The sequence below is a fragment of the Hippopotamus amphibius genome, chromosome 2 (assembly GCF_030028045.1).
Source record: "Hippopotamus amphibius kiboko isolate mHipAmp2 chromosome 2, mHipAmp2.hap2, whole genome shotgun sequence".
Taxonomy (NCBI): domain Eukaryota; kingdom Metazoa; phylum Chordata; class Mammalia; order Artiodactyla; family Hippopotamidae; genus Hippopotamus; species Hippopotamus amphibius.
Genome location: NC_080187.1, coordinates 192,622,529 through 192,636,538, shown reverse-complemented (window position 1 = coordinate 192,636,538; position 14,010 = coordinate 192,622,529). Strand labels below are relative to the sequence as shown.

The 14,010-nt window shown below is 37.1% G+C and overlaps 1 protein-coding gene across 1 annotated transcript in view; it reads left to right on the top strand.

Annotated features, from left to right (window-relative positions):
• The window catches only part of ATP8B4 (ATPase phospholipid transporting 8B4 (putative)), a 234,626-nt gene that overhangs the window by 69,212 nt on the left and 151,404 nt on the right, over positions 1–14,010 (top strand). Inside the window, exons 4-6 of the mRNA XM_057724273.1 lie at positions 1,055–1,168; positions 3,750–3,848; positions 6,399–6,460. Of these exons, the coding sequence (XP_057580256.1) occupies positions 1,055–1,168; positions 3,750–3,848; positions 6,399–6,460 (275 nt within the window). The remainder of the gene's footprint in view (positions 1–1,054; positions 1,169–3,749; positions 3,849–6,398; positions 6,461–14,010) is intronic.

Below are 14,010 nucleotides of genomic sequence, written 5' to 3'. Positions count from 1 at the left end.
TCAGTATTTAAAAAAATCAACTGTGAATGCTTAGGAAGGAGAAACCTGATATAATAGTGATTTATGAAGAAATGACCTAGAGATTTTAATTTTAGTTCATCAAAACTCAATATGAATAAACAGTGAGATTAAATGACAAAAAGCTAATGAAATTTTAAGGCATGTTAGTAGAATAATCCAGAACATGGAACATCAAAGTCTCTTTTGTACATGGACCAGTTGAACCAGATCTAGAGTATGTGTTTGGTTCTGGAAACCATGTTTTAAGAGAGATGCAGAGAGGTTAGGATGGATGCAGAAGAGGCTGACCAGGAAGCGATGTCCATGAAAGAAGTCATGGAGAATGGCTGAGGGTTTCGGGAATATCAAGATCATAGTGGAGAAGATTTAGGGTGGTTCTAATGAGTTATACTCAAGTATTTGAAGGTTGTCAATGTGGAAAGGGCTTAGACTTGATTTCGGTGGCCCCAGGGATGGAATTTGGCATATGGCAAAATTTACAGGGAGTCAGATTTGAGTCTCTCATAAATGAAGACGTTTCTAGCAATTCCCATTCTGAAATGGAAACAGGCTGCCTTTCAAAGTGGTCATTTTCCCATCAGAAGACTTTCAAAGACAGACCTAGGGACCCCTTGTCAGAGTTACCTAAAGGGTCATGCTTTGGGAAGGTGAACCAGGCGATCCCTGAAATTCCTTCTTACCTCATGAGCCCCAGCATGAGTTCAGTGTCTGCATGTAATAGGTTCTCAAGAAATAGCTGCCAAATGAATGAATGCATTAGAATAAAAAATGTCAGGGGCAGACTTTTGCACTCGATAAATTCTTTAGTCATGGATGATTTTTTGGCATTGAACAGTAATTTCACCCAGTATCAGGAGCATGTCAGCTTGGGAAAAATGAAATCCTTGGCCCACACAGAGTTTAAAATTTCCTAGATAACTGGCTTATCTTTCTTGCTCTGGCATAACTCATGCTCAGCCTTGTAAGTTTAGAGCTATTTCTGATAATGAGCTGTGTCTCGCCCCAAACTAATATGATGCTGTTTCTTTTTCAGGATAATCGTATCCACACATCCAAGTACAACATTCTCACTTTCTTGCCAATTAATTTATTTGAACAGTTCCAAAGAGTGGCAAATGCGTATTTCCTTTTCCTTCTGATTTTACAGGTAATGTTTAGGTTGTATTTCTTCATCATCTGTTTGTTAAAAGTATTCATGTAATTTGAAAAAAATAAGTTATTTTAATTAGCTGAATGTTCATGATTAGAGAAAATCAGCCTTATCAGATTTTTAATGTTATTATTGCTGTTTCTCTTCACAAATGTGGGAGGGCTAGGAATGGGTAAAAACTAGTACATTCATCATTTTAAACACTGAGGTCATTTTAAAATGCCGCCTTGCACTTTATTTGAACCAAACCAGAGCCTAATAATTACTGTTCATAGTCTCCTTACTTTCTTTCTCTCCCTATCACATTGACAGTATGGGTATTGCCGGAGTTGAAGCAGAGTCTGGTTGAGTAGTAGTTTGTGGAACTTAATTTGGTAAAATTTCGTTTGCATCTAAGAACAATGATGTATTTTACATACATATAAAATAAATATGTTATATGTTTTTTTTCCACTGTGATTATTTTTATAGTTTTGAGTGGTTAATTGGTAGTTAGAAACCTTTCTTTTTCTTCCCATTTGACTAAAATTTGAGCCTAAATGAAATTTCAGCTTTTATTGATATTTTAGGAAGAAAAGGCATAAATTAAAAAATATACATGCATATGAACAGTTCATGTTAGCCAGTTATTTACCTAGTATTTATTTTAGAGTAATTTAATCAGATCAGACTGGTAGGTTCAGAATGTACTGGGCTATATGTTAATTATAGGGGTAAGAAGATGGACTAGATACGTACAGTCTGGATTATAGCTTGAGTACTATTTTTTCTTTAGTTGAATAACCATTCAATAGAATATCTGTATTAAGAATCTTTTGGTTGTAAGTGGCAGACATCTAAATTTACTTAATGTATTCTATGTATGACAATTCATGGGAAAACTATTTCAACAGGATGTGATTTCCCTTTTTATATTTCCTCCGTATTTACTTTCAGGCAGGCCCTCTCTACTCGGTGATTCTTGAAAAGTTTAGACTTTCATTTTCCTAGCTTCAACTCCAAAAAAAAAGGACGCAGAGGCAGATGGGGTGGAGGGGAGAGGAAAGAGGGAGGGGGAGAGAGAGAATGAGAATAACTTACTTTTTCTGCTGCTCCAGCGTCTTGCGATTAGTTGTAATTGGACCATGCTGTTACCTTCCTATCCGAAACCAATCACTGTGGCTCAGGAATCTGAGGCAATGATTGCCTTGACCTAGATCACATACCAAAGCCCGGAGCTAGTTGGATAGAACCAGTCCACCAAAAAATTACATGCACTCAAAGTAGAGGGGTGGGGTAGTTCTTTAAGAAATAAGTGTAGAGTTGAGAAGAACTGGATGCTGAACAAGAGAAAGAAAAAAGCAATGGAAGTACACCATACAATTTTTAAGGAGACTTTCTTTCTTTCCCCACTGTGAATTTGCTTTTGGTTTTTTCATAGAACCCTTTACACCATTCTAGAATTTTGAGCTCATTTCTCTAATGGGTTTCTTGTTTATAGCCAAAGGCTCTTGTTCACAGAGTTTTTTTTATCTGGAAGGGATCTTTGGGATGGTTCAGTACAACCTCCTTTCTTGTATTGATGAAGAAATGAGACCTGAGAGATGAAGTGAGGTATAAGGCTTTTACCATGAGTTAATGATAAAATGCGGACTGGACTCCAGCTTTTCTGCCACCTAGACTAATGTTTTTGTTGGTACTTCAGAGGCTTTTCATTTTTTAAAAAAATCTTAGTTGGAAGTTATGACATGAAATTGATTTATTGTAGTGCTGTTTTGATGGGGCCTGATGGTCACACATTGATCATCTCCACCCATCCTTCCCTGCCTGAACTACCTTTGTAAGAGAGTCGTGTCAACTGTCACTATGTCTCTCTCAGGTGGGTGGCTTTGCAAGTACAGTTTCAAGCTTTAGAGTCAAATAGACCTAGGTTCAAGTTTTAACAATGTATGTTCTTAGGCTACTTGTTTGACTTCTCAGATACTTTTTAATAGGATGGGAAAATGATACCCAGGGCTATGGCATTTCCTGACTCCAGGCTGCCATTCACAGTATATTCTGTGCTGTGCACTGAGGGCGCTGTTTACATGGAATATAAGCACTCTGAGTTTGTGCAATACACCTCTGGTACAGAATCTAACTCAATACACTTCTCTGAGGCTCAAATGACATAATAAATAAAAAAACTTGGCACAGTGTTTGGTGCAAGGTAGGTGCTCAAAGATTCTCTCTTTGGGAATTGGTAAGGAGTTGGTAAAATTGTGAAAGGTTGAAAAGAGAAGCTGAGAAAGATAGGTGACGTTTATCATCCTAGGAAAATATCATCAGTTGTGAAAGATTTCAGTAAGTTTACTTCTTAACTTGCTATAAAATTTTAATTTTTTGTCAGGTAGTCTGAAAATTGTTTCAATGGTGCTTCTATTCTATGTATCCTATGCCTGAGTACAGACACTTAAATTACTGAATGTTGTTCTATATTTGTAGAAATAACTGAATATCATTTTATTAATTTCTGTCATCTTATAAAATTGAATGACAAAAATTGAAAGCTATATTTATGAAATTTAAAAGCCTAAACGACTTGAAATATTTGTTTCAGCTGATTCCAGAAATTTCTTCCTTGACCTGGTTTACCACCATTGTACCTTTGGTCCTGGTGGTAACTATGACAGCTGTCAAAGATGCTACAGATGACTATGTAAGTATTTGCTTTTGAGCATTCCTGAGGTCTCAGTTTCAATTGTGACCTCTCAGAAGTAGAAAATAGAGATCCATTTGAAATTTTTGAATGAAGCTCCTTTGGTAAATACCATAAGAAACTCCCTGGATACTTATTTGATGATTAATATAGGTGTCATAGAGCCAGAGCCTGTTGATAATAATAGCAAGGAGTCTTCAATAACTAGACTCACTCCCTCATTTAATATGTGAGGAAACTAAAGCCTATAAAGAGCTAAAGATTTGCTAATGAACACACAATCAATTAGTGGTGAGACCAGCATTGGTACACAAACCTGCTTTCACCCAGTGAAGTATTATTTATCCTACATCTTGAGTCTTTGTTTAAATTTGGGGAATTGGTAGGTATTAGGTATTCTTACATCCTCTGCTCATTATACCAGGAATTATAAAATCAAATAACTTCAAAAGTCAGGCAACTAATGGAAATAACTAAGGCATAAGACATAGAGAGTTTTGAAGTGTCCATAACCCAAAGGAGGCCATTCAGGTTCAAAGATTTAAAACAAAGTGTTGGGCAATCCAAACATTCTAAATCCAGACAAGTTCTATCCTCACCCTAGGTGATTTGCATGCGTCCTAGCCTTAATAGCTCTCTATATGCCAATGACTGATGGATTTATATCTTCTTTGAATTCATACCTGTTGTTACCATTTCTAGTCCTTCTAGATTCCATCTGTGCCAATTCTGAGGCCCCCCTTGGCAAAGCCTGAGCATCCTGAGGCCCAGAGAGTAGGCCACTCAGCTTTTAGGCAGTGAACTGCTTGGTCCTTTTCTGTGATTCCAGCTAGTCAATTTAGGGGACTATTTTCAGGTTAGATACAGATGTGACTAAATACTAAGTGTCCTTTTGTCTTTTCTGCAGTTGGTGCTTGGATATGCTTTTATTTTTGTGATAACGTATGCCTGTTTAACAACGAAATATCTTTATCAGTCAGCATCCTGGCAGGAAACAGATGTCACCTTGGAATGGGGAAGACTGGAGAAAGATTAATAATGAAGGGACCATTAAAAGGGTTGTGAGTGAGGAAAACCACATAGGGTAGCAACATAGGTGACACTGCTACTTCTAGACCTGAAGGGGCAAAGGGAGGAAGCAATTACTGGATCTGGAGCTGCCGTTGACGGCTCTCTGTAGAGGAAGAAGCCACTGCCGAGCCAGCTCAAAAGAAGCCGGGAATACATACCCCATTTTCCTTTCCTCTGGCCCTGTGATTTTCTCTCAGAACCACCTATTGGCCAAGCCCAAACAGCAGCCGAAGGGCAAGGATTAAATAGGTCAGCTTCCCCTGGCACAGGGCAGAATGTTGAAGGATGAGGTCTAGATAGGGAGGCGCAAACAGAGAACATCCACCCCTGTTAAATTATATATTCTGACAAAATGATGTTCCCATTTCTGTTGTTCTATTGGTGGAGAGAAGTTTGCATGCCAGTGATGGGTGGATTTAATTTACTCCTCTACTGATACTATAAACTCTTTTCATGTTAACAAATGCTAAGTATCTTTTTTTCCCTAGTAATATTCATTAGCTTATACCTGGCAATCAGTATGATTGTATGTACTGAGCATAGCACAATAGAAAGACTGAAATGGATTTGGGAGAGATGTTGAAAAAGGGAAGGCACGGTTGAAGCAATTTATATGTTGTGATATTGATACAATATTATGAGTTTTTTAAAAGAAAAGAGTTATAATCCTGGTGATTATAATTTATGAAATCAAACATTTTTATCTTCTGTTCATCTGTGCATTTAGGCTAATTAGATGAAATAACATCTTATCTCTACTTTAGCCTATTACTATCTGGTCCTGACAGTTCATGTAGAAAGCCTTATCTGAATGGCTGCTAATTTATGAGTTTAGTAGAGGCTCATAATATGTGGATTGTTCTAAGCAATATAAGATATTTACATTACTGGAATATAGAATAAGAAATAGAATCACTTGGGCATAAAGACATAAATCCACACCAAATGTGGTTTAGTATTGTATTTTGATTTCTGTTTTGAATGCTCAGTATTTCATAAGATCACTGTTAACAATTAGAATTTCTGGAGAATAAGAATACATGTTGTTACAAGTAATTGCTTGACTTCAAAGAAATCCATAAAACGGAATCAGTGATGTTGCGGTAAAGTATTGAGCACATATGTGAGAGAAATGGAAGCCCCATTCCTTGTTGAAGACATCAAAATTAATGTATGTTTTTTCCTGGAACTATGCAGCAGAGTTAAGGGCATTTGTCTTCTTAAAAGCAACTAAAAATGTGTGGGAATTGGAAGAGCATGTGGCTAGACTTGTTCCATTGGTGACACCTAGAGTGAAGTTTAGTGAGAAGTGTCTTGATTCAGATTTGGAGCACATGGAGCTGGGTCCAAGTTAAGCATAAGTCATGCTCACTTTAGACTGATGGTGATATTGTCCAAGCAGATGAACTCAACCTATTTTCAGCGTCACTATTCATGGCACTGATTTAATATGTTTTTCACAAACACTTTGATTTTTAGTTTCGCCACAAGAGTGATAATCAAGTGAATAATCGGCAATCTGAAGTGCTCATCGACAGCAAGTAAGAAACATATTTTTGGTGTTATTTTTAAGATTTCTGGTCACAAAACAGGTCTTGACAATTGGTGGCTTTCTTTTTTAATTGAATATGTTTCTTTCCCCCATTAACTTGCTAAAAATTGCAATGTACATCCTTTGTATCTTCATGGTTCTTTTATATGTTCAGCAGATGCTTGTGCTACCCATCAACTTCTACTTCAAATTCCTTTGGAGTTTCCTTTGTGGAACACAGACATATTATTATTACATTTTCATTTCTAGATCTAATACTATTTAGAACTGCCACACATGTGATATCTTGTATGTAGTAGATATTTAATGCGTATTTGAATTATTTGATTTGGTAACTTCTGGAAATATTGCTAGAGAGACTTCAACATGTATCAAATGATAGTGATAAGAATTTTGTATTAACTTGATAGTTGAGTTTAGAATGAATTATCCACCTTGACACAGATTTTGAGTTGCTGTTAAATTAATCCATCAATAAAGAAATATATACAGGAATGGTTATTGAATCTGAAATGGTTTAAAATGTGTATTTATACACAGACAGTAGCAAAAACACCTCCAGAAAACTTAGCAAAAAAGGTAAAGTCCAAACCTTCATTTCATCATTTCTTAGTCTCTTTCTTTGTGCCTTTCTTTCTAATAATAACATGTGGCAAAGTAAGTCTGTAACATTGTACTTTAATCTGGCAATCAATCACATCTGCTGATGATTTTCAAGCATTTGGATACTGTGAAGAATGTAGTTTTTAAAGGGAATATCATGAAACGAAATAATCACATGAGATGGAAAATTCCAAGAAATGGATATCAAGAGGGGCTAGGTAGCCTAGACAATAACTGGTAAGATTAAAGTAATTAATCTCTTTCTGTAACTAAAATATTGACTGATTATTAATAATGTAATGAATACATATAATTTTCCTTTATTGGATAATTTAGAAAATGGCGTTAAATGCACAGTGAAGAAAAAGGATCTTAATCTAAAACTGCAGTTGTAGAAACAGAGCCTCTGAAAGTGTGATCCTGACGTGCCATGGGTTAGCCATAAAGACGCCTGGAAACATGTGGTTCCTTTCCAATGTCAGCAGGTTTTAAATTGTTGCCACTCTAGCATGGTGTTTAAAAGTATGGGTTTCGCACTCAGAGAGACTTGAGTTTAGTTCTGACCCTGAATAATTCTGTGGTCTTGAGCAAGTTCTTAAGAGGTGATGACTCTTTGTAAGCTAACACAGTGTGTGACGTTGAGCTGCACTGTCGTCTATCTTGATTTTCTCAAGCCTTGCAGTTCTGTCTGGGAATTAGATCTGACAATATGATCTAATTCCCCAAGGAACATTTGATAATCAGTCTCATTACTTTGAAGTATCATCTCATATGAAGTATGTTAAAAATATGTACAATTACGTAATGAATTTGAACTAATAGCTTGAATATATCTTTTAATGTCTCTCAAATTACCAGTTAAATTTTGTGACAGTATTTGGGCAGTGGTGGAGGCCATGGGAGTAATCCAGTAATTCAGATATTCAGAAGCCTGATGACTGTGTGTGTCCCACACATGCTAGCTCTCATTGTCATTATTATTAGAAGTAGCATTGGTCTTGCTTTCTTGTGGTTTAATTTAGCTTTTTGTGAATTCCTTATGAGGTAGCATCTCTTTGTAATTTAATATGGTGTGATGTTTTGAAAAGTGTTGTTTCTGAGCTTGTAAACTTGAAGGTAGAAGCACACATCTTTGAGAATGAAGTATTCTTTAGGATTCGGTTAAAACACGCAAGATTTTCCATTTGTAAGATTACCTACTACTGTGAGCTCCTTTAGGGCATCTCTCTTGATAATGTCTATGTCCCTTGAGCCTAGCACAGTGTCTATTGAATTTTCAAACTGAGCAGTAACAAGTATTCTTTCTGAGAAGTCAATCTACTAGAGGAGTTTGATTTGTAAAATTTTGCCGAGTCCCAGTACCAGCCAATTCCCGTGGCTGGGGTTGTGGTCTATGCAGAATATATTTGGGCTATGGAGACTGGCTTTTCACTTCTTGGAATCTGAAAATTTAGAGAAATCAAATGGGCTTAGATTTGAGATAGTCCAGGGAGCTTTGAGTCCTCCTTTGGAGCTGGTGGTTGTAGAGGGTGCTCTTAGGGCTCTGAGCTGAGAATCCGGAGGTCAGGCTCAAAGCACAAGCGCTGCTAGCCTCATGTGGCTCTTGAGCCCTTGAAATAAGGCCGGTCCAAATTCAGATGTGTTATTAAGCATATAGTACATACCAGATTTCGATGGCTTAGTACCAAAAAGAGTATGTAAGGTATGTCATTAATAATTTGTTTGACATTGATTCCATTTTGAAATTACAATATTTTGTATACATCAGGTTAAATAAAATATATTATTAAAATTAAGTGTACCTTTTGTAAAACTTTTTTGAATGTGGCTACTAGAAAATTTAAGATTACCTTTGTGGCCCACATTTGTGGCTGACCTTCTATTTCTATTGGGTGGCACTGCTCTTAGTTACAGATGAGAGAACTGAGCAGAGAAGAAAATGAACTCTGTGCTATGAGCCTGGCCTCCAGATTCTCAGCTCAAGATTCTTTGGTCTTGCTGGCTGTCAGCATAGTGGTTTGCATCACTATGAATAAATAAAGTCAGCGTTACTTTTTCTTAGCATTTTTTACTTCCCTGACATCTTCTGAACTTACATTTCTGCAGTGGAGCAATCTGGGCTCAGATGCTCTGGTGCAGTTGTCCCTCTTTCCGGTGGGATGTTTTCCCGCCTCCTCTAGGTTTCAAGCTGCTCTTGTCCATCAGCTTTTTGAGTAACAAATTCCACTTTATACTTTCCTGAGCTTTGGCATACTTGGCTTTAATCTCCCAGGCGCTTTCACAGAGCTTTCACAGAACTCTTCCCGTCAATCTTCTTCAATCATTTTTCCTGTGGAAACTGTGAGTATTTATAGGGAGAGACAAAGGCTTCTTTATTGCAGAGTATTGTCTGCAGTCTTCAAGTCTGGTATTCCTAGATGCTACATAATTATGCAAACAAATATATTATTTCGGTAGGTGTAAAGTTTCTCTTTGTTTAATCAACCTTTCCAGTTTAAGTAATAACTCTATTGGATATTAGGATAGAAAATTTCATTTCATTTTTTTCTTTAGTATGTAGTTTTTTTTCCATTATAAAAGTAGCAGGTGTTCATTAAGAGAGATGTGGAAAATAGGAAAAAGTAGAAGGAGGAAACTACTACTGATACTTCCATTATCCAAAAGTAATTATTGTTACTATTTTCTTATATTTCCTTTCTGTCTTTTTTTTTCTTTTTTTTCTATGCCACGATTTCTCATAATTGTGTATATATGTTTTTATCCTTCTGTTTTTCTTTTCTTTTTTTTTCTTTTTGGCTGTACCATACGGCTTGTGGGATCTTAGTTCCCCAACCAGGGATCAAACCTGGGCCCTCAGCAGTGAAAGTACCGAGTCCTAACCACTGGACCACCAGGAAATTTCCTCCTTCTGTTTTTAGTTCACATCATATCATTACCACTTTCCAAATCTTTTTCTATGGGCTTTATATACCTAATTTTTAAGGGCTGCATTCCATTGAGTTCATGTCTTATAATTCACATGACCATTTCCCTATTGCTTGATATTTAGTCTGTTTTTAATTTTGAAGTATAGTTTCTTGATCTTTCTAAACTGATACTTACCCTTTTCCATAAGACTGGGTTTTGTGATAGATTTACAAAATCCACCTAGAATGATTACATTGAACCTGTTATTTCCTATATTAAGTAACTGGAACTTGAAGCACTATTACTCAGTCTACTGATAGCAACTTTTATTGGAGGGTTTAAGCGTGAGCAGGACCAGGTTGGGCATATTGACAAAAGCCTGGGAGGTTTCACTTCCATTGCACATGGGAGTTTCCAGAAACAAGGGTTTCCTGTCAGACCACCACCATCAAGTTTCAAGTTTATCTTTTCTTAATCATAGCACAACATGAAAAAAACCCCAAAGTGTTCTGCCTCAAAAAACGTATTAGTGACACATGTAACTCCCCAAACATCAATAATTTGAAACAGTTTGAATATAAGTTTTATATTACAATACTAGCTATATACCACTCACATGTAACGTATATGCATCAGTTTTGGTTTGCAGAGTTCCTTGAGTAAATTTGGGCAGTGATTCAGAAGTGTGGCCAGCAGATCCTTTTAGGCAGCCATGAAGGGACTCTTCCCATCTTCTTTGTCCTGCCAGATTAGAGGTAGATAGACCTGTGATCAAAAGATCTATCATTTGCTGTTGAATTCTTGGCAATAACTTACTCAGGAGAGGGGTAATTCATGGATGTCATCGCCCTTTGTTGGATTTGATCTAAAATTTCAGTTTTGGGTGAGAGGGGGTTGTTATTCTTATTAATATGCTCTTTTGGTCCTTGAGCTCCCTCAACAAAAAATACCCAAGGTCACTGAACTGAATGAATCGGAAGCTGACACATATTTAGTGTGTCTGTGTGCTTCTCATAAGTGGGGGAGTGGGAACATGCAAGGTTCTGGAATTCTCTTGGTTACATTGGAGCACAGATGAACCCTGCATTGTTATTGCATCCTCATCAGGGCCTGTGGACTTGCAGTGGGAGTGGAGACTTCCATGGTCAAACACAAGGCAGAGTGCAAACTCTCAGTTTATTTATTTTTTGTTTGTTTTTTATCTCTAGCCCATGTAGATAATTTATGTTATGATGGTACCGTTGGGTCTAGGGGACAGCTACTCAGGGTCTATATGAAGAGATCTGCATATTTGAGAGGAAAATTTGAGGTGAAAAATATCGATTCTTCTTTTTTTAAACAATGTTAATAAAACACACCATTTATGGGCTTAAATGACAATGAATTCAAAAGCAAACTAATGGGAATAATCTCAGTACTTTTTGAACTCAGTGGAAATAGTTTAAAATCGATTTAGTTTTTGCTCACAGTGTTAACTCAGAGTAAAAGTGTTTCAAAAACAGTTTCACCCTCAATAAATTAATGTCAGTTTCTTAAGTCTTGGACTGATCATTTCTTGGGCAATTCTGCATGTCAGCTTTGCAGATGGTAAGGTCCGTTTGCCAGTGAGCTGGTTTCTGTACATGAGCCGTGACATCGTTGTAGTTCTTATAAATGATTTTCCATTGTAATCAATTATTATATTGCATGAATACAGTTTTTTTAAGTGTTGAATTTCTAAATGGTGCCTGTTTCCCCAAATGAGGTGCATCTTGAAGTAACAGGAAATTATAGCACTTTCAAAACTCTGCACATGGGCTTTGTTTCAGTGGCATCTACTAATTTCTTTTTTAAAGTTTATATAACCTAGATGTTAGCTGCTCCCTTTTTCTCCTCTTAAAGCTCCCTTGACGAACCCCCCAGATGAAAGCATTAGAGAGCAAGGTAGAGTTGAATGAAGACTTTGTGGGGGATATAAATGAGGAGATTTATTTCACAAACTCCATAGCAAATAATGTGAAATCCCATTTTAACATTTTTTCCCCCAAAGTTCTCTTTCTCTGCTGCTGGCCTTTATCATCTCTCCTTTTCCCATTCAATGCTCAGCACAGCTGACTCCAGTCTCCTCCTCTCAGTATCTGGGGTCCCTCCTATTTATCTCCCTTTCGTTACTCAGAGTAGTTGGGTTCTTCCCTGGCTCTGAACTCACACGCGTGCAGCTGCTCACCAAAATAGCAGGCTCTTCTGTAGCTAGGACCCACTTATCTGAGATGATGATGGAAGTTAAAAAGGCACCACATTCTATGTAACATTTAAAACTTGATTCTCTTTTTCAAAAATAGGTTTATACATCTCTTCTGTGTTGTCATAGGGAGAGATCTAGAATTTCTTTTGAAAAAACAAACCTAAACCTAAACCACAAAGGCCTTGGAGATTTTAGGACATTAATAATGTAAAGCCTTCTTAAGATCTTAAAATCTCAAAGCTGAAAGAGATCATAATATTATAGTGAGTAAACTGGGTTTCAGTCAGAGCCCACTATTTGTCTATACGAAACCAAATAAATGTTTTGACAGCATCTGTCAATTAATTACTTACTGTTGATTAGCTGTGTACACATTTCTACTACAAGGGCATTTTGCTTTAGATTTTCGGAGATAATCTCAATGGGTTCATTTTTTCCATGCATTTTAGATTGGTATATTATCTGTCTTTGTGGGTAGAAAATTAAGAAAACTTAAGAATATAAAGAAGATATAGAAATTTCTCTTGATTGCACTATCCAGATCAGAGTGAACTACAGTGAGCTAGTGAAGGCATTCTATTTCTGCCTTTTCTCTTCCATCTCTGTATCTTTGTTTTCTCCTCTTCTTTTTACTCTCTACTCCTCCACACACTATTCATTTAAAAACAGTTGAGATTGAACTATACCCTATTGTTGTGGCTTGAGTGGTGCCCCCACCCCTCCCCCAAAATAGGTCCATTGGAACCGATTTGTGATCTGATTTGGAAAAAGGGTCTTTGCTTATATCATTAAGTGAAGGATCTTGAGATGAGGTCATCCTAATAATCCAGTCCCAAGAGTATATATATGAGAAAAGCAGGGAAGAAGATACCCAGACAAAAAGATAATGTGAAGATGGAGGCAGAGATTGGAGCTATAGAGCCCCAGGTCAAGGATGCCTGAGGCTACCAGGAGCTGGGGGAGGGGCCTGGAACAGAGCCTTCTCTGGAGCCTCTAGGGAGGCTCTGCACACACCTTGATTTTGGACTTCTAGCCTGTAGAACTGTGAAAGAGTAAAGATGTACTGTTTTAAAAGCTCGTTTATGGTAATCTGTTACAGTGGACTTAGGAAATTAATCCTCACTGATTTTGAAATTTTAATCAGAGGTTCTATGTTTGTTCATTTGTTCACTTTTTCCACTCAGTAGACATTTATTAAATGCCTACCATGTGTCAGGCAGAATGCTATGTGCTAGGGGTGCAGAGTTAAATAAAAGGTAATTTCTGCCCCCGTATATTGTACGTAATAGGTGTATCTCTAGAATTGCCAGGATACTCTCACATTTCATTGTTTTTACTCACAGGTAAGATGAGTGAGCAAAATCACTCAACTCATTAGGAATGTGCAGCTTTCAAAAATTCTTGTTGGTATACAGCATCTGTACATAAACCAGAGCCAGGTGGTAGAAAACCTTAGTGATTTGGGAGCCTGGGTGGAAATGGTGCCTTGAAGCTGTGATTCAGGGGAACATTAAACCACCTTTAACCTTGATCGGTATTGTCAAAAACTAAGATCTAGTTCCTTATTCCATACCAGGAATTTAAAAAATTCTCTTCCGATCTTTGGTAAGGAATAGATGTGTAATAATGGAAGAAAAAAAAAGAGGGCAGTGTGAATAGAAAGTAAGAATAATGCTCTCTAAATTAGATCTAAAGACTCAGAAGCATCTGGGAAATTTGGAGGCTGTAAAAGTGACATTGTCAGCAACACAGAAAGAAAACTCTGGCAGTGGCATTGTGGACTAGTTACTAGAGGCTAGGAAGAA